Source organism: Molothrus ater, chromosome 25 (assembly GCF_012460135.2).
Source record: "Molothrus ater isolate BHLD 08-10-18 breed brown headed cowbird chromosome 25, BPBGC_Mater_1.1, whole genome shotgun sequence".
Lineage (NCBI taxonomy): Eukaryota > Metazoa > Chordata > Aves > Passeriformes > Icteridae > Molothrus > Molothrus ater.
In genome coordinates this window covers 4,293,099-4,312,744 of record NC_050502.2, presented here as the reverse complement: position 1 = coordinate 4,312,744, position 19,646 = coordinate 4,293,099, and the positions used below count along the sequence as shown (strand labels likewise).

The following is a 19,646-nucleotide window of genomic DNA, read 5'->3' as shown; positions in this document are numbered from 1 at the left end:
GCTGAGCTGAGCTGGGCTGAGCCGGGCTGGGCTGGGCTGAGCCGGGCTGGGCTGAGCTGAGCCGGGCTGCGCTGAGCTGGGCTGGGCTGAGCTGAGCTGAGCTGGGCTGAGCTGAGCTGAGCCGGGCTGGGCTGAGCTGGGCTGGGCTGGGCCGAGCTGAGCCGGGCTGGGCTGGGCTGAGCTGAGCTGGGCTGGGCTGGGCGCTCCCAGGCCGGGGCTCCCGGCAGCTCTGAGGCCACACCGAGAACCAGGGCCGGGCTCTCCGGGCTCTTCATGCTCCTCCCTGCAGCATTTTAGGGTTTGGGTTCTGGTTCGGGTTTGGGTTCGGGTTCAGGTTTGAGTTTGGGTTTGGGTTCAGGCTTGGATTTGGGTAGAGGTTTGAGTTCAGGTTCTGGTTTGGGTTCTGGTTTGGGTTCTGGTTCAGGTTTAGGTTTGGGTTCGGGATTGGGTTTGAGTTCAGGTTCAGGTTCAAGTTTGAGTTGGGTTTGGGTTTGAGTTTGTGTTTGGGTTCGGGTTCGGGTTCAGGTTTGAGTTTGGGTTTGGGTTTGGGTTCAGGCTTGGATTTGGGTAGAGGTTAGAGTTCGGGTTTGGGTTTGAATTCAGGTTTCGGTTCGAGCTTGGGTTCAGGTTTGAGTTCGGGTTCAGGTTTGAGTTCGGGTTCAGGTCTGCGTTCGGGTTCAGGTTCTGGTTCTGGTTTGGTTTGGTTTATCTGCACTGCAGGGGGGAGCTCCAGGCTGGAGTTTTGTGCGATGCATCAGCGATCCCCACCCGCTTTAACCCAGCGGGGAACACGCAGAAAGGAAATAAATTAGTGCAGTTTCTGACAGTTCTGCTGGAAAACATCTCCGTGTTTTCAGCCCATCCTGCGCCTTCCAGGGAGCCCCTGTGGGGCTGGGGTCTGCCCCGGCCCCCACAGAGCTGCCGGGTGCTGGGCACTGCCCGGGCTCCTGCAGCTTAGGGAGCTACAGAAAAGCAAAATTTCAGATATTTCAGACCTGGGAACAGAGCTCTAAATTGCAGAGAGACAAAATTTCAGATATTTCAGACTGTTCCCTCCAGCAGCCCCAAGGGGTCACCTGCTGTGGGGATGGCTTAGAAAATTCACTGCCCTGACCCTGGGGATGGCAGAGCCGGGAATGGCAAAGCTGGGAATGGCAGAAATTGGGAATGGCAGAGCCTGGGAATGGCAGAAATGAGAATGGCAAAGCTGGGAATGGCAAAATTAAGAATGACAGAATTAGGAATGACAGAGATGGGGAATGGCAGAGCCAGGAATGACAGAGCTGGGAATGGCAGAAAACTGGGAATTGCAGAGCCTGAGAATGGCAGAAATGGGGAATGGCAGAACCAGGAATGGCAGAGTCTGGGAATGGCAGAGTCTGGGAATGGCAGAATTAGGAATGACAGAAATGGAGAATGACAGAGCCTGGGAATGGCAAAGCTGGGAATGGCAAAGGCTGGGAATGGTAGAATTAGGAATGGCAGAGCCAGGAATGGCAAAGCCTGAGAATGGCAGAGCCTGGGAATGGCAGAGCCTGGGAATGGCAAAGCTGGGAATGGCAGGGCCGGGAATGGCAGGGCCGGGAATGGCAAAGCCTGGGAATGGCAGAGCCTGGGAATGGCAGAGCCTGGGAATGGCAGAGCCTGGGAATGGCAGAACCGGGAATGGCAGAGCCTGGGAATGGCAGGGCTGGGAATGGCAGGGCCGGGAATGGCAGGGCCGGGAATGGCAGGGCCGGGAATGGCAGAACCGGGAATGGCAGAGCCTGGGAATGGCAGGGCTGGGAATGGCAGGGCCGGGAATGGCAGGGCCGGGAATGGCAGAACCGGGAATGGCAGAGCCTGGGAATGGCAGAGCCTGGGAATGGCAGAGCCTGGGAATGGCAGGGCTGGGAATGGCAGGGCCGGGAATGGCAGGGCCGGGAACAGCAGCTCCCGAGCAGGGCGGGCGCTGGGGAATGCCAGAGCCCGGCCTTATCTTTTGTCTGGAACAATGGAGGGCTCGGCCCCATTGTTCTCCTCTCACGCCCAGCGGGAAGCGGGGTCCCCCGGGGCAGGGCTGGCTCGGGAGCGTGCCCGGATCCGCGGCAGGGACGGGCGGGGGTGGCACGGGTGGCACGGACCCCTCGTGGCTGCTCCAGCGAGTTCCCGCAGGGAGCCCTTTCCCGCTGGTTTTCCATGTGGATTTTTGGAGCAGGGAGGTCTCCTGGAGAGCCCAGCTGCAGGCTGGGCAGGGCAGAGCAGAATTTGCTGCTTTTAGGGGCTCTTTTAGGGATTTGGGTTCTCTGGGATCCCATTCTGGCTCCTTCCTGTTGTGTTTCCTCTGGTTTGTGGGTCCGTGCTGGGAATCTGGCTGGGGAAAACACATTTTTGGATGTGGGATTTGTGTGTTTTCCCCCACCAAAAAAAGCTCATCCTGGGGGCTGGGCAGAGCTGGCACAGCCCAGGGAACAGGCACAGGAGCCCAGGACTCCTCAGGCTGCAAACACAGCCCCAAAATTCCCCCCAAAGCCATTTGTTTTTCTGGGATGGGCACCTGGAGGCCAGAGCTGCCAATTCCCACTGCTCAGGGAGCCCAGGGAACATCAGGACAGGACGGGGGGTGACACAGGTGCCTCCAGTACCGTGAGCCCCTTGCATGCTGCAGGACATGGGGAGCTCAGTTTGAAATCCCATCCCGAATGGGGAGGGCTGGCGGCTCCTGGTCTGTGCTGGGATTTTGTTGTGCAGTGAAAACAACCCCAAAAACCTCGTTCCCAAACCCCCCGTTCCCAAAACCCTCATTCCCAAACCCCTCGTTCCCAAAAATTCCTGTCTGTGCTGGATGTTTGTTGTGCGTTGAAAACCACCCCAAACCCCTTGTTCCCAAAACCCTTGTTCCCAAATCCCTCGTTCCCAAGTCCCTCTGCTCCCCCCGAGGTGAGGAGCCCATCCCAGAGCTGAATTTGCTGTTTTTTAATTCCCCCAAACCCAGCAGGGAGAGGAGGCCTGAGGCCCAAGCCCCAAACCCATCCCTTTGGGGATCTGGAGGTCGCCGCTCCCAAATCCCTTTGGATCCCGCAGCGGGATGCGAAGTGGGGTGTCCCAAACCCCAAATGCCAAACCCCAGAACCAGGGGGTGTCTCTGTGAGCTGAAATAATGCCCGAAAAATGACAAAACAGTGACAGCAATGGCTACCAGGCCCTCCTGCAGCTCCTGGTACACGTGAGGCCGCGGAAGCGGCGCCGCCGGATGCTCAGCGTCACCCAAGGTGGGGGATGAGCTCAGGAACCCAAACCCGCACCCCAAACCAGGCAAACAGCACCCAAACAGCCCTGGCTGGGTGAGGAAATGGGGCTAAAAATGTTCTGTTCAGGGGGTTTCATGCAAGCCCATCCATCCCTGATCCCCGTGAGCCTGGTGGGAATGGAGTCAGGGCTGACTTTGGGGAGGGATTTGAGACAGGGGGTGATTTGGGGACAGGAGATTATTTGGGGGCAGGGGATGATTTTGGGGCAGGAGATGATTTGGGGCAGGAGATGATTTTGGGGCAGGAGATGATTTGGGGCAGATGATTTGGGGACAGGAGATGATTTTGGGGACAGGAGATGATTTTGGGGCAGGTGAGGAGCAGCCAGTGGCACCTTTTCCCTCAGACTGAGGTTCATGAAGGCCCTGATGGCTCCTGGAGCAGCTCCCAAATCACCATAAAAAAAATCCCATTGCTGGAACATGAAGCAACCCCAACATCTCGGGCTCCTCGCGCCGCAAATTTGGGAAGTGTTTTTGTGTCCCTCCATGTCCCCTTTTGTCCCTCCATGGGGGGACAGTCTGGAGGTGAGGACGTGTTTGCTGCAGCTCAGGATGTCGAGCACAGGGACCCCAAAGGTTTCCGGGGCGCCACTGGCTGCGGCTGTAGGGCGGAAACGCGGCCCCATAAGATTTTGGGGTGCGATTGGGGGCTTGGGTGCTGCTGGTGACAGACCCCAGAGCTGGCTCTGAGCACCCTTGGGTGCTCCTGGGTGTGCCCAGCGACCCTGGAAAACTCCAGGTGGGATTGGTGCCCACGTATGGGAAAACCTGGAAGAAGAATGGGTTGGTGGAAGGTGGAAAATGCCATAAAAGCTCAAGAGTGGGGGGTTATGGATATGGGGTTTGACATGGGATGGACATCCCAAAACCTGGAAAAATAAGGAATTATTGGGAGGTTTAAAATCTCATAAATGCTCAAGGATGGGAGGTTGTTGACATGGGATGGACACCCAAAAAACCTGGGAAAACATAAAATATTGGAAGGTTTAAAATTCCATAAAAGCTCAGGAGTTGGGGGTTACTGATATGAATTATGACATGGAATGGACACCCCAAAAACCTGGAAAAAGAAGGAATTATTGGAAGGTTTAAAATCCCATAAAAGCTCGAGGGGCTGGGATGGACCCAGCACCAAGTTCTGCACATCCCCAACTCCACCCATGGGTTTCCCATGGAAAAAGAGTTTGGGAAGAGCTTCCCGCCCACTGGGAGCTGCAGGGCAGGAGGGTGAGCCCTGCTTCGGGATTTTTTTTTTTTTCCCAATAGGGCCGCGAAAAGGATTGGAAATCTTGGCCCTCCCTCCCTCAGGCGATAGGAAAATCTGCTTTAAATTCTGCTTTAAATCCTGGTTTAAAATCTGCTTGAGATTCGCGTTTAAAATCTTCTTGAAATTCTGCTTTAAAAAGTCAGGTTTCGAGTCAAGTCTGGTTTAAATCCCTGATTAAAATCTTGTTTGCGCTCAGCGTCTCAGCCGAGCCCCCCACCCCCCGGCCGTGCCTGGAAACGCTGAGTGACAGAAGTGACACAAAAACGCCACCGAGATCGGCCACCCTGATAAACCCCGCTCTGGGGCCAGGGCAGGGCAAGGAGGGAGCCGTGCCAGGCTCACCGTGCCAGGCTCGCCGTGCCAGGCTCGCCGTGCCAGCCTCTGGGTGAGTTGTCCCCATCCTCGGTCCTGGATTTTTCTTTATTTCTCTGGGTTTTGTCGCTTTTTGAATTCCGTTCCCGTCACCTTGGGGAGCGAGGGGATGGCCTGGAGGGGGTTTGGGAGCTGCTCCAGGGGTTTCTGCTGGATCCCAAAGATCTGGAGCTGCCCCCAGAACCCCGCTGTGGGTCATGGGGATGATCCAGCCCCGCTGGGGTTGGGATAAAGGCTCAGCAACCGCAGTCCAGGGGGGTTTGGATCCAAAAGTTTATTTCTGATGCAGAAAAGAAAAATGGAAAAAGGGTAAATCCCCATTTCTCAGAGCGCCAGGATTGCCTCTATTTTGGATCCAAAATATCTTTTTAAGTTTATTTCTGATGCAGGAAAAAAAGGGGAAAAAGGGTAAATCCCCATTTTTCAGGGCACCAGGATTGCCTCTGTTTTGGATCCAAAATGTCTTTTAAAGTTTATTTCTGATGCAGGAAAATAAAGGGGAAAAAAGGTAAATCCCCACTTTTCAGAGTACCAGGATTGCCTCTATTAAAATGGGAACGTTTTGGGGTTTTTTAGGGTTTTAATGCAGGGAGAGGTGGGAAGGGCAGAGGAAAAGGGGGATAAAAAAAAAAGGGTTTTGCTTTTTCCTAGAGGTTTAAACCTGTGGTTTTCTGGGAAGGAAACTTTGTGCTTTTCTGCCCTAATTTCCCTCTCCTGATCATCCCCTTCCCCTAAAGCCCCACAAAATTCCCTGCACATGGACCCTGCAGAGCCGGAGGTGCTGCAAGGAGCCTTTTCCTTAGGGATTTATCTCCTGGAGTGGCAGAACCAACCCAAAACTCCCAAAGTCTGCTCTGGAGGGCCAGGAAACGGGAATGACCAGCGCTGGTCCCGGGGCCATCACGTGGCTCGTCCTGGGATTGTTCCTGGGATTTGGGGGGGGGGATTTAGAGGGGTTGGAAATAATTCCAGCGGAGTTTCCTCCACTTCCCTGATGAGATCATTCCCGCCTCATAAATCCCGCGGCCAGGAAGTTCCACCTGAGGTTCAGGCGGGTTTTGTTTTTTTCCCCTCCCCTCCTATTTCAAACCCTCCCTACAGCAAAAGGAAAAATGTGTTTGGGTCGTGGCTGTGAAAAGAGGTGGCCCTGGGCCAGGGAAGGATCCGGCTGCTTCCAGGGATTGGGATTTATTTGGGTAATTATGTTCCAGGGATTGGGTTTTATTTGGACAATTATGTTCCAGGGATTGGGTTTTGTTTGGGTAATTATGTTCCAGGGATGGGGTTTAATTTGGATAATTATGGACCTCCTGGCTGGGTTTTGTCACACGGGCTCGTGGGAGGCAGAATCCCTGGGTTTGGGGTTGGGAAGGAAGGTCCCAGCTGGTTTTGGGATCCTAAAGGACAAACCCCCTTGGAGCAGTGGGAAAGCAGAGGGAGATGGAAATTCTCCATCCAAAGGGGCACTGGGATGGGTCCCAGAGGTTGGGATGGATCCAACGGATCCTGGTGCCCACAGGGGATGTGTGGGGCACGGATCCAATGGATCCCAGTGATGTGTGGGGCACAGATCCTGATCCCAGTGATGTGTGGGGCATGGATCCTGATCCCAATAATGTGTGGGGCACGGATCCAATGGATCCCAGTGATGTGTGGGGCACAGATCCTGATCCCAGTGATGTGTGGGGCATGGATCTTGATCCCAGTAATGTGTGGGGCACGGATCCAATGGATCCCAGTGATGATGATCCCACGGATCCAACCGATCCAAATGCCCACAGGGAATGTGTGGGGCACAGATCCTGATCCCAATGCCCACAGGGAATGTGTGGGGCACAGATCCTGATCCCAATGCCCACAGGGAATGTGTGGGGCACAGATCCTGATCCCAGTGATGTGTGGGGGCACGGATCCTGATCCCAGTGCCCGCAGGGAATGTGTGGGGTTTGACTCATCCTTCTCAGGCTTTCTTGGGGGCTTTGTTTCCCCATTCCTCTCCCCCTCAGATCCTGCAGGACACAGGGAGGACAAGCCCCAAGGGATGGGTTGGATTTGGCCAAGAGGGACAATCCCATGGGAAAAGCAGGAGTGGGGCCACTGGGGGCAGAGGCTGAGCTGCAGTTTAGTCCTCATCCCATTTCCTGGGACACCAGGATCCTGGGATTTATAGGGGATGGGAAACGTCCTTGATGGAGAACATGGAGCATCCCATGGAGCCTCCCAGATCCTCCTCTTCCCCTTGGCCCAGCCTGGGAATTCCCCTTTTCCTCCCTGCCTTGTATTTGAGAGAATTTAGGGGTGAATCCCTCTTAATTTCCCTCTTTCCTCAAGTTTAAGAAAGGATTGAGTGGATTTGTCCCCAGAACTCTGCAGGGCAATGTGCACCTCATTAATAACCTTGGGTATGGCCTGGAGGCCTTTGGAAGGGGCAGGCTGGGTTTTTTTGGGATAAAATTGGTAAAAACTGTTGTAATTTCTTTAGGGTTCAACCTGGAGACCTGGATTGCTCCTTTCCATCTTAAAAGATGGAAAATTGATGCTCTGCTCCCCCCAAAAAACCCTCATAACGTGGCTGTGCTGAGAATTCCAGGGCATGAGGAGGGGACATCCCTCCATGGGGACACCAGGATGGGGTCCCACAGCCCTGGAGAGGGAACCTGGTGGAAGGGGGGTGGCACAAGCAGAGGCGTGACCCCGACCCCTTCCTGTGCCGGGAGTTTCCGTGATGTTGGCGCTGTCACCGTGCCCTGACCCTGTGGGGACATTTCCAGATGTTTCCAGAGGCCGTTTGTCCTTTGGGGAAGGAGAAATCTCCTTCAGGGGGCTGAGGGGGGGTGAAGGACGGACAAACACCCGCCTGGTTTGGGGGGACAGCGGGAAATCCCAGTTCCTGCTCATCCCAAAGGCAATGCCACGATGGAAAGGGGCATTTGGGGTCTGGGGGTCTCTTTGGGATGGGGATTTTCCATTGGGAAAGGACAAACCGGACAATTCCCATCCTTCTCCTGCTGCCCCTCGGAGCATCCCCCTCCCCAAATCCCCTGTGGCCACCAAAGATTTTCCATCTCAGGGTGGGTTTTGCAGCTTTTCCGGTGCCCTGAGCTCTCTTTGGGTTTTTCTGCTGCCGAGGTGTTGAGAACATGGAGGCGGCCGAGGATGGGGCTGAGCCCAAATTAGGAGCGTTTCCACTGCTGCTTTGTGAGACAGCGGGGTGGGGACACAGCCCGGGCAGGGCACACAGGCTCTGAGCAGTGACACGACAAGCTGTGGCTCTCACGTGCTGCTGGTGCCATTTCTGGGGGCTGAAAAAGCTCATCCTGTTGCCTTTTGGGGCTAAAAAAATGATTTTTCAGAACCAGAAAATCCAGTGGCTCTAACGTGGTGGTGGTGGTGGCATTTCTGGGGCTGAAAACGCTCATCCTGTTGCCTTTTGGGGTTAAAAAATGATTTTTCAGAACCAGAACCTTGGGGACACAGCCCTGGCAGGGGACACAGGCTCTGAGCAGTGACATGTTGTTCTGTGGCCTTCACGTGGTGGTGGTGGCATTTCTGAGTCTAAAAACCCTCATCCAGTGGCATTTTGGGGTTAAAAACCAATTTTTCAGAACGAAAATACCCTGTGGCTCTGCCATGATGGTGGTGCCATTTCTGGGGCTGAAAACACTCATCCCACTGCCTTCTGAGGCTAAAAAATGATATTTCAGAACCAAAAACCTTGTGGCTCTGACATGATGGTGATGACATTTCGGGGGCTGAAAACGCTCATTCTGTTAAAAAGCAAATTTTCAGAACCAACAAAACCTGTGCCTCTGATGTGGTGGTGGTGGTGGTGGCAGCACTTTTGGGGCTGAAAATTCTCATCCCATTGCCCTTTTGGGGTTTAAACCCAAATTTTTCCAAACCATCAAAACCTGGGGTCTTGCATTTCCTCACCCGCCTTTCTCCCACCGCCACGCACGGATGTCACATCCCACCTCCCCCACGGCCACCTGCCATTCCCAGGGAATGACCCCAAATCCCAGGATGCTCTGGATCCCCAGGGAAGGGCCAGCAGCCCCATGAACTTCCCCCAGCCATGGCCATGGGCCACCCCTGGCCATCCCTGCCCGGGCACGGTGGAGCAAACATCCATTCTTTTCTCTTGGAAGACACGCGGGGCGGAAACGCTTGGAAGCGGCCCCGAAAGGACATTCCAAGTCTGGCAGGAAAGCGGCCCCGCTTGTCTGGCAGGAGATGGGCTATTGTCTGTCCCGGTGGCCGGCCGGGATTCCTCAGGTCCTGCCTGGAAGAGGAAAATCTCCGTGTGTGTCTTTATTTTTTCCTCTGCCCTCTCCCAGGGGTGTCGCGGCTGCTGCTCGTGCCGGCGTTGCTCCTCTGGTGTTTCCTCCTCGGGTTTTTCCCTGTTTTGCCCGCTTTCCTGGGCTCTGGTGGCGGGATGAGGTTTTTATGGGATGTTTGGGCACCATGTTGGGGTCCTGAAGGGAAGAGGTGTGGATGGAGAGCTTTGGGAGGGAGGAGAGCAAGAACTCCAGGAGCTGGGGGAACCTGGTGGGCAGGGGAGGGCAGGGTGATCCCGAAAATCTGGGCATGCAGCTCCCCCAGCCAACTCACCGAGGGTCTCCTTGCGGTCCTTGGGGTGGGATTGTCCCCAGATTGAGGAGCAGGATGAGCCCTGAGGCAGCAGTGATGTGACGCGGGGTGAGGGATCTTGGTAGCTCTTGGATCCCCTAGATCCTGCAGTGCCAGGATCTCGGCATCTCTTGCTTGTTGGGAGATCTCTTAGATCCCCAAACTCCTGCAGCTCTGGGATCTCGCTGCTCCTTGAATTCCCAAACTCCTGCAGTGCTGGGATCTCAACATCTGGATCCCAAACTGCTGCAGTGCCAGGATCTCAACATCTGGATCCCAAACTCCTTCAGTGCCAGGTTCTTGGTGTCTCTTACATCCCAAATCCCTGCTGTGCTGGGATCTCAGCATCTCTTGGATCCCCAAATTCCATTTGTGCTGGAATCCCATTGACTCTTGGATCTCCAAACTCCTGCAGTGCCAGGATCTCAACATCTGGATCCCAAACTCCTGCAGTGCCAGGATCTCAGCATCTGGATCCCAAACTCCTGCAGTGCCGGGATCTCAGCATCTCCTGGATTCTCCTGGATCCCAGGCTGTGGGATTTGGGCATCTCTTGGATCTCCGAGCTCCTGCAGCGCCGCGATTTTGGCATCTCCTGGATCCCAAACTCCTGCAGTGCCGGGATTTTGGCATCTCCTGGATCCCAAACTCCTGCAGCGCTGGGATTTTGGCATCTCTCGGATCCCCAAACCGGTGCTGGGCAGGGTGGGGGTTTTCTGGCACCTCATCCCCTTTTCCCAGCCCCTGGAGCTGTTCTGCTCCACAGAGCCGGGGCCGATAGGATCAGGCCTGGCTGGCGGGCAGGAAGGGTGGCACGGCCACCGGGAGAATTGCAGGACGTGCCGTTCACCGCCACAAACCGGGAAACACAAGCTGTCACCATCCCCAAAATCTTGGAGCTGCCAGGCTGGGATCGGGAGGAAAGGTGAAATATGGGAATTTCTGGGCTTGTGGGATGAGCCCCCAAAAAGCTGTGAGGGAAGGAAGCATCCCATGAGGATTTGGGATCTGTTTCCGTCCTCTGGGCTGGTGCTTTCCATCCCAACCCCATTCCCTCCCTTCCTCCCCACCCTGGATTTAATGGGGAACATTAAAAACCAAGAAGATCCTTTCAGTGCCGTGCCAGGGCGATTGTTCCGTGCCCATTGTGTGCCCCAGGCAGCCCCGGAGCCCACACCTGAGACCCGCCCCGAATGAGATAACAGCGCCTTTTCCCCTTTCCCCCTATTTTTTTGTTTGCTCGGCGGGGTGGATAACAAACCCTCGAGGAGGCCTCTTTCAAACACGGCCCTATTAAAGCCTGGCCCCATTTTAAGAGTGAACTTCCAGTGGCACCGGGAGGTGAAGGACAATGGGAACGGGACCTGTGGGAGGGCTGGGATGGGATTTTGTGCCTGCCTCAAACCAAAGCCATCGCTCCGTGCCGCGGTGCTGCTGTTGCAGCATCCTAAACCTACAAAATTTGGATTTTTTGCACAGAAAAAAACCACAAAAAAAGCTGGAAAAAATGGAGTGTCACGCACACCTGAGGTGCTGTGCTGTGCATTCCTGCCTCAGTTTCCCCACTTATAACATCCCCGCAAGGCCAATCCTTGCTGGAGCGGGCACAGCTTCCCACTGGGGCCGGTCCTTCCCGGTGATGGATTTTGGGGGCCGGGTGGCCCCGGCCAAGGTGAGCCGGGGCAGGAAGGGGCGCCGCAGGATGCGGCAGCCCCCGGGCAATGCGGGGCCGGGAGGAAACCCGGCGGGTTTGTTCGGCGGAGGGCGAGGGAACCGAGATTAAAAAAAGGCCCGCTAAGATCAGAAAGGCTGGCGAGCACAGTGCCCTATTGTGGAGCTGTCACACTTCCCTTTACTTTATTGCTTTTGTCCAACACCCCATTGTTCCACTTCCTTTTGTCCCCTATTCACAGCCCTGGCTTTTCATTACCCAGCCGGCCTTGTTGTTTTCATTTCTTTTGTTTGAAGTTCCTGAGAGGAAGGTTTTATTTTCAGCCGTTTGATTAATTCGCAGCTTGAGCCGGGCTTTGTTTGTTATGTAATTGCTGCCCCCAAGCCGGGCGGCCCAGCTCAGCCCTCCCCACCCCGCTTTGCACCCCCAAACTGGCTTTAGGGGCTCCTGAGGGGGGTCTGGGAGGTGAGAGCGTGCTGGGTTTGGGGTGGTAGCCCCCAGACAGGTGCTGTCCCCATTGCAGGGCAGTTCCACAACCCAGCTCCCGATTCTGGGATAAATCCCTTCCTTAGCCGCCTCCTTTTCTCATTATTCCCTCTGAAAGGCGAGGACAATGCTTGTCCCCGTTCTTGCTGTGTGTGGTGTGAGGCTTGGTGGCCACAGAAGCCAAGTCCTCGTGGGCACCACTGATCCTGGCACTCGCTCCTGGCAGCCCTGGCACTCGGAGTGAGGGGTGGGACACATTTTTTTGGGGGACAAACCCCATGGAACTCCAGTGCTTGGGGTCCTCTACGTTCCCTATAAAACTCATTGTCATTCCTGCAGTGCCCATCCGGCAGCGCTGCGGTGGGGATTGGCACCCAAAGGGGTTTGTGGGATCAGGGAGAGCCATTCCTGGGGCCAGACCCTCGTCCTGGCAGGGCCTTGGTGGTGCTGTGCCAGGGACTCCTGGAGGAACCGTTCTGGTGGCCAGTCCTAGGTCTATCCCATGGCAGGGACTTCCACAGGAGCTGTTCTGGTGGCCGGTCCCAGGTCCTTCCCATGCCAGGGATTCCTGGAGGAACCATTCTGGTGGCCACTCCCAATCTCAACTCCCTCTTGTGCCAGGGACTCCTGGAGGAACCATTCTGGTGGCCAGTCCTAGGTCCATCCCATGGCAGGGACTACCAGAGGAGCCATTCTGGTGGCCAGTCCCAGTCCCATCGCATTCCAGGGATTCCTAGAGGAACTGTTCTGGTGGCCAGTTCCAGGTCCATCCCATGGCAGGGACTCTGGAGGAGCCATTCTGGTGGCCAGTCCCATCCCATGGCAGGAAGTACCAGAGGACCCGTTCTCGTGGCCAGTCCCAGTCCCATCCCATGCCAGGGATTCCTGGAGGAGCCGTTCTGGTGGCCAGTCCTGGTCCCAGCTCCCTCCCGTGCCGGGGGTTCCTGGAGGAGCTGTTCCATTTGCCGTCCCAGCCATTGTTGGGCAGAGCCAGGATTTCCCCTTCCCGCTGGATCGGGAAACCCGCGGCTGCTCCTGCGGCTTTCTAGGCACGGCTCCTGGAGCTGTGAGGGGACCTGGGGTGCTGGTCCCTGTCAGCCTCAGCCTGGGCTTGCTGGATGTGGCATGAAGGTCCCTTAAACTGTCCCTCACTCCCAATCTCTGGGATCTCCAGGTTGCCTTTAGGAATTTATTCCTCCATCCCAAGGTGTGAAGGGTTGGTTTCCCCAAGGATTGAGCCCCAAAAACCTGGAAAAGTGGGAACAGGAGCTCCCAGGGTGTGAAGAGTTGGTTTCTCTGAGGATTGAGCCCCAAAAACCTGGAAAACAAGGAAAAAGAGCTCTCAGGGTGTAAAGGGCTGGTTTCCCTGAGGATTGAGCCCCAAAAACCCGGAGAACTAGGAACAAGAGCTCTCAGGGTGTGAAGGTTTGGTTCCCTGAGGACTGAGCCCCAAAAACCTGGAAAAGCAGGAAAAGGGCTCTCAGGGTGTAAAGGGCTGGTTTCCCCAAGGATTGAGCACCAAAAACCCAGAGAACCAGGAACAAGAGCTCCCAGGGTGTGAAGGTTTGGTTCCCTGAGGACTGAGCCCCAAAAACCCGCAGAACTGGGAACAAGAGCTCAGCTTTGCCCACAGCAAACCCCAGGGACGCTGTCCTTGCACTGCGGGGCACCCCAGTGTGGCACCAGGCTGGGACAGGTGTGCCCACACGCAGGGGTGGCCGTGGTGACGTCCCCGCTGTCCCCAGGATGTCCATGAGGAGCCCCACCTCGCCACCCCCGGAGCTGGATGGAGCGGGCACCATGGTGAACTGCGCCGTCAAGACCGAGGAGAAGAAGGAGGGCGGCCCCGAGACCCCCCCGGGGGCCGCCCCCAGCACCGAGCCCCGGCCCCACGAGCCCCCAGGGCCGCCTCCCAGGGATGGCACCGACCCCCAGGCCCTGCCACAGGTGGGTGTGACAAAGGTGGCGCTGCCCCCAGCCCTGCTCCGGACCCTCCATCCCATGGAGGAGGCAGTGGCTGCTCCCCTGCGTGGTTTTTCTTCATCCCGAGGAATTAACACGGAAATTTGAGGCTTTCCCAAGGTTTTTTTGGCTGCTCTTTTGAGCCCCAAAAACCTGGGGAACAGGGAGCAAGAGCTCCCAGGGTGTGAGAGGTTGGTTTGCCTGAGGATTGAGACCCAAAAACCTGGAAAATGAGGAACAAGAGCTCCCAGGGTGTGAAGGGTTGGTTTGCCTGAGGATTGAGACCCAAAAACCTGGAAAATCGGGAACGAGAGCTCCCAGGGTGTGAGGGGTTGGTTTCCCTGAGGATTGAGCCCCAAAAACCTGGAAAATCGGGAACGAGAGCTCAGCTTTGCCCATGGCAAACCTGGGGCTGTTCTGGGGTCATCCCTGGGCTTTGAGGGCTTCACCTTCGGCATGGAACCCCCAACGACCCCCTCCAGGTGTTCCCCATCCCTTCAGCCTCCCTTTCCCATTGTCCTGGGGTTTTCCCTCTCCCTGCTCTGCCCTCAGAGGGGAAGAGGAGCTCAGGGGGAAATTCCAGCATTTCCATGCTGCTCTCTAGACGGGATTCAGGGAATGTGCCCGGCAGAGCGTGCTCCAGCTCCCAGCATCCCACCAGACGGGGATGTCCCCTGCCGGGGGTGTCCCTGGGGGTGGCAGTGACGTTCTGTGCCCCTCAGGAATCCCGCTCTCCCACCGGGGATGTCCCCGAGCCCCGGCGCTCCGCCTTCGAGCCGGCCGGGAGCGGCCAGGAGAAGCTGGACTTCAACAGGAACCTGAAGGAAGGTGGGAAATGTTCCCAAGGGACCTCTTGGGATCCCTTCCCCGCCCCTTGGGATTTCCCCAGAGCTGTGGGATGGACCGAGCCGTGCTGCAGAGCCTTGGGATGTGCTCATGTGGCTGTCCTCTCCTCCCTGTCCCTGTCCCTGTCCCCAGTGATGCCAACTATCGAGAAGCTGCTGGCCAGTGACTGGAAGGAGCGGCTGCTGGGTCGGAACACGGCTGAATCCAAGGAAGTGAAAGGTGGGATCCACCTCCACCAAGCTCCCTCCTGCATCCCAGCTGGGAGCGCCAAAGCAGGAGGGGAAATGTCCACTTTTCGTATTTTTAAATTGGTTTTTTTTTTGGAGGTGAGCATCTCTGCTGCCTCTGCTTGGTGGGTGGGGTTCAGCATGTGTGGATCTTTCCATTCCTCCCCAGTCTGACATTTCCTGCTCACTCAGTGGTGGCTCTGGTGGCTTTAGGACTTCTCTGCCTCGCATTTCCCACCCCAAACTCTTCAATCTCCCCAGTGAACAGAAATGGGAATTACACTCCTTAAACAAAACCACCTCCATCCCACCTTGTGCCTGACCCTCTCCCCCTCCCCACCCCCTGACCTTCATCCAGCCGGGTTTTTTCCCCCCAGGAACACAGGAGAGCCTGGCAGAGAAGGAGCTGCAGCTGCTGGTGATGATCAACCAGCTGTCCACGCTGCGGGACCAGCTGCTGACGGCGCACTCAGAGCAGAAGAACATGGCCACCATGCTCTTCGAGAAGCAGCAGCAGCAGATGGAGCTGGCACGGCAGCAGCAGGAGCAGGTGGGCGCTGTCACCCCTCCGGGGTCCCTTTGGGATCAGCGTGTGGGGATCTTTCCGTTCCTCCCCAGTCTGACATTCCCTGCTCACCCAGTGGTGGCTCTGGTGGCTTTAGGACTTTTCTGCCTCGCATTTCACACCCCAAAGTCTTCAATCTCCCTGGTTAGAGGAGTAGGTCCCTTTGGGATCGCGGGACCACAAGTGGCTTTGGGGTCCCCGTTTTGTGTTCCCGTCCCAAAGCCCTCGGAGCTGGGAGGACCAAGGGTGGATGGAGATGGGGGTTGAGCTCCTCGAGATGAACAAACCACCCCAGGTGCCTCCTGCCTGTGCTCACCTGCTCCTTGAAGACCAGGTTTTCCTCTCCCAAGGGCAGGGGTGACACCGCTGTCACACCTGGGGTGTCACACACAGCCTTTGTGTCCCTCAAGGTGGCTCAGCCCCTCCTCCTCCTGCCCTTCCCACAGCCCTGGGGACCCCTTGCCACCCTTTTTCTGTGGAGCTGGCTGGGTTCTGCCAGGTTCTGTCCTTGATGTCACCAACGCCACTGTCCCCTCCCCAGATCGCCAAGCAGCAGCAGCAGCTCATCCAGCAGCAGCACAAGATCAACCTCCTCCAGCAGCAGATCCAGGTAAAGGCAGGGGACACCTCTGTCCCTGTGACTGCAGCCGTGTCCTGCTGTGCCCAGCCGGGGGTGGCACTGCCCCGCAGCGTTGATCTGGTGTCCCTGTCCCCTCCAGCAGGTCAACATGCCCTACGTGATGATCCCCGCCTTCACCCCCGGCCACCAGCCCCTCCCGGTCACCCCCGAGTCCCAGCTGGCACTGCCCATCCAGCCCATCCCCTGCAAACCGGGTGAGTCGGGGCTGTCCCAGCCCTGCGGGGTGGCCTTGTCCCCCAGCCGTGTCCCCGTTGTCCCCAAGCGCTGTCCCTCTGCTCCCGCAGTGGATTACCCGGTGCAGCTCCTGCACAGCCCCCCTCCTGCCACGCTGAAGAGACCCGCGGGCCCAGGACACCTCCAGATGCAGGTACGGCCCCAAAAAACCCAAAACCCCAAAGAAAACCAGGTACAGTTCCCCAGAAATCCTGGTACAGCCCCCAAAAACCTGGGTAGAGCTCCCAAAAACCCTGGTACAGCCCCAAAAACTCCAAAAACTCTGGTATAGCTCCCAAAATCCTGGTACACCCCAAAAAACCCTGGTACAGCCCCAAAACCCCCTCCAAACCCTGGTACAACCCCCAAAACCCCCTCCAAACCCTGGTATAGCCCCAAAACTCTGATACATCCCCAAAAATGCCCTTAAACCCCTGGTACAGCCCCAAAACCCCCTTCAACCCCTGGTATAGCCCTCAAAACCCCTCCAAACCTTGGTACAGCCCCCAAACCCTAATACAGCCCCAAAACCCCTGGTACAACCCCAAAAACCCTGGTAGAGCCCCAAAGGCCCCAAAACCCCTGGTACACCTCCAAAAACCCTGGTACAGCCCCCAAACCCTCCCCAAACCCTGGGCTGGGGCTCTGGGGGCAGCAGCTCCTCAGCCTCCATCTCTCCCTCCTCCTCCTCCTCCTCAGGAGACCTCGCAGCCGCTGAACCTGACGGCCAAACCCAAAGGCTCGGAGCTGCCCAGCGCCTCCAGTTCTCCCAGTTTGAAGATGAGCGGCTGCCAGACCCTGGCGCCGAGCCACGGGGCCAGCAGGGAGCTGCAGAGCAGCCCCTCCAACCTCCCGCTGGGTGGGGACACAAGGGACAGCCCTGTCACCCTGGGCTGTGCCACCACCCGGGGTGTGGCTGGGATGGGCAGGGTGGGGTCAGTGGTGTGGGGTGGCCACTGGCATTGATGGGTGCCCGTAGGGGTGTGTGCTGTGAGTGGTCAGTGGGGTGACCGATGGCAGTGATGGGTGCCCGTAGGGGTGGGTTGAGTGGTCAGCAGAGTGACCACTGACAGGTGCCCATAGAGGTGGGTTGGGTGGTCAGTGGGGTGACCACTGGCACTGACAGGTGGCCTTAGGGGTGGGTGCTGTGAGTGGTCAGCAGAGTGACCACTGGCACTGATGGGTGCCTGCAAGGGTGGGTGTGTGATTGGTCAGCAGAGTGACCACTGGCACTGATGGGTGCCCATAGGGGTGGGTTGAGTGGTCAGTGGGGTGACCACTGGCACTGACAGGTGGCCTTAGGGGTGGGTGCTGTGAGTGGTCAGCAGAATGACCACTGGCACTGATGAGTGGTGGGTGTGTGAGTGGTCAGCAGAGTGACCACTGGCACTGATGGGTGCCCATGGGGTGGGTTGAGTGGTCAGTGGAGTGACCATGGGCACTGATGGGTGCCCTTAGGGGTCAGCAGACCTGCTGTGAGTGGTCAGCAGAGTGACCGCTGGCACTGATGGGTGCCTGCAAGGGTGGGTGTGTGAGTGGTCAGCAGAGTGACCACTGGCACTGACGGGTGCCCGTGTCCTGCCAGGTTTCCTGGGAGAGGGCGATGCCATCACCAAAGCCATCCACGACGCGCGGCAGCTGCTGCACGGCCACGGCGCCGCCATGGAGGGGTCACTGAGCAGCCCCTACCGCAAGGTGAGGGTCACTCTGTGTGGTCACCGTCCCCTCTGCCACCCCAGCATCACCAGCCACAGCTGTCCCCAGGCTGGGGGCTGGCTCCTGACCCCTCTGTCCTGCAGGAGCCCGTCGGAATTGACTCCTCCCCGGTGAAGGAGAGGATGGAGGAGACCCCCAGCCACCGGCTGGACGAGGCTCTGCTGAGCTGCGAGATGGACGGTGAGGGTGGCCAGGAGCACGGTGGTGACCCCAGGGTGGCTCTGTCCTCCAGCTCCTGCCCTCATCCCGCGTCTCCCCACAGGCTCCCGGCACTTCCCGGAGTCCAGGAACAACAACCACATCAAGCGGCCCATGAACGCCTTCATGGTGTGGGCCAAGGACGAGCGCAGGAAGATCCTGCAGGCGTTCCCAGACATGCACAACTCCAGCATCAGCAAGATCCTGGGTGAGATCCCGGGGCAGGAGCTCCTCTGCAGCCACTGGAGGGATGGAAACGAGATCTGGGGATGGGGATCCACTCTGCATCTCCATGGAGGGATGAGAATGAGATCCTGGGGCAGGGGATCCCCTCTGCAGCCCCCCACAAGATCCTGGGGCAGGACCCACTCTGCATCCCATGGAGGGATGGGAACAAGGTCTGGGGACGGGGGATCCCCTCTGAATCTCAATGGAGGGACCTCCCTGACCTGGGGAAGGTCAGGGAATGAGGGGATGAATGCACTAGGGAAGGTCAGGGAATGAGGGGATGAATCCCTGGAAATGCCCAGGGAAATTCCGGGAAGCTGTTCCTGATATTCCAGCAGAACCAGCTGAGGCACGTGGCTCCCACCAGCACCGCTGTAAATCCAGGCACCATTCCCACAAGCAATGCCATTAATTAACATCATTAATTAACCAACCAACAGCACCAATCAACCCTTGGGATGGGTTCACCCCCGATCTCCTCGCTCAGGCAGGCTGTGAGGACGCTCTCCTCCTTTCCCCACGCAGGATCCCGCTGGAAATCCATGTCCAACCAGGAGAAGCAGCCCTACTACGAGGAGCAGGCGCGGCTGAGCCGGCAGCACCTGGAGAAGTACCCGGACTACAAATACAAACCACGGCCCAAGCGCACCTGCATCGTGGAGGGCAAGCGGCTGCGCGTGGGAGAGTACAAGGCACTGATGAGGAACCGGCGCCAGGACGCCAGGCAGGGCTACTTGATAGGGTAATTGATAAGGGGATTGATAAGGGGAGTGGTAACAGGGGGTGGTAACAGGGGATTGGTAAGGGGGTATTGGTAAAGGGGATTGGTAAGGGGGGATTGGTTAGGGGGGATTAGTAAGAGGGGATTGATAAGGGGCATTGATTAGGGGGATTGATAAGGGGGAATTGATGAGGAACTGGTGCCAGGACACCAGGCAGGACTACTTGATAGGGTAATTGATAAGGAGGATTGATAAGGGGGATTGGTAATGGGGATTGGTAAGGGAGATTGATAAGGGGGGATTGATGAGGACCTGGTGCCAGGACACCAAACAGGGCCACTTGATAGGGTAATTGGTAAGGGGATTGGTAAGGGGGATTGATAAGGAGGATTGATAAGGAGGGATTGGTAAGGGACACCCTGTGTGCCCCACCCCATGGGCTTGGAGGGGTGGTGCTGGGGGGGGCTCACCTGGTGAACTGGGTGTGTGCCTAGATGTTGACATGGGTGGGGCCTCACCTGGTCACCATGCGTGGGGGCTCACCTGGTGCCCATGGGGTTTGTGCCCACCTGGTGCCCATGGGGTGGGGCCTCACCTGGTCACCATGGGTG

The 19,646-nt window shown here is 57.3% G+C and overlaps 1 protein-coding gene across 3 annotated transcripts in view; it reads left to right on the top strand.

The window, feature by feature from the left end:
- SOX13 (SRY-box transcription factor 13) overlaps positions 1-19,646 on the top strand; it is a 37,114-nt gene that overhangs the window by 14,798 nt on the left and 2,670 nt on the right. For 2 of the 3 annotated variants that reach the window (XM_036398595.2, XM_054517292.1), the window contains 13 exons: positions 4,756-4,944; positions 13,464-13,665; positions 14,403-14,508; positions 14,659-14,745; positions 15,131-15,303; positions 15,860-15,928; positions 16,038-16,152; positions 16,243-16,325; positions 16,871-17,030; positions 17,757-17,866; positions 17,971-18,067; positions 18,150-18,293; positions 18,839-19,055. In XM_036398595.2, the coding sequence (XP_036254488.1) occupies positions 13,465-13,665; positions 14,403-14,508; positions 14,659-14,745; positions 15,131-15,303; positions 15,860-15,928; positions 16,038-16,152; positions 16,243-16,325; positions 16,871-17,030; positions 17,757-17,866; positions 17,971-18,067; positions 18,150-18,293; positions 18,839-19,055 (1,562 nt within the window). In that variant the 5' untranslated portion in view covers positions 4,756-4,944; position 13,464. The remainder of the gene's footprint in view (positions 1-4,755; positions 4,945-13,463; positions 13,666-14,402; positions 14,509-14,658; positions 14,746-15,130; positions 15,304-15,859; positions 15,929-16,037; positions 16,153-16,242; positions 16,326-16,870; positions 17,031-17,756; positions 17,867-17,970; positions 18,068-18,149; positions 18,294-18,838; positions 19,056-19,646) is intronic. The other variant, XM_054517291.1, reaches the window with a different exon arrangement.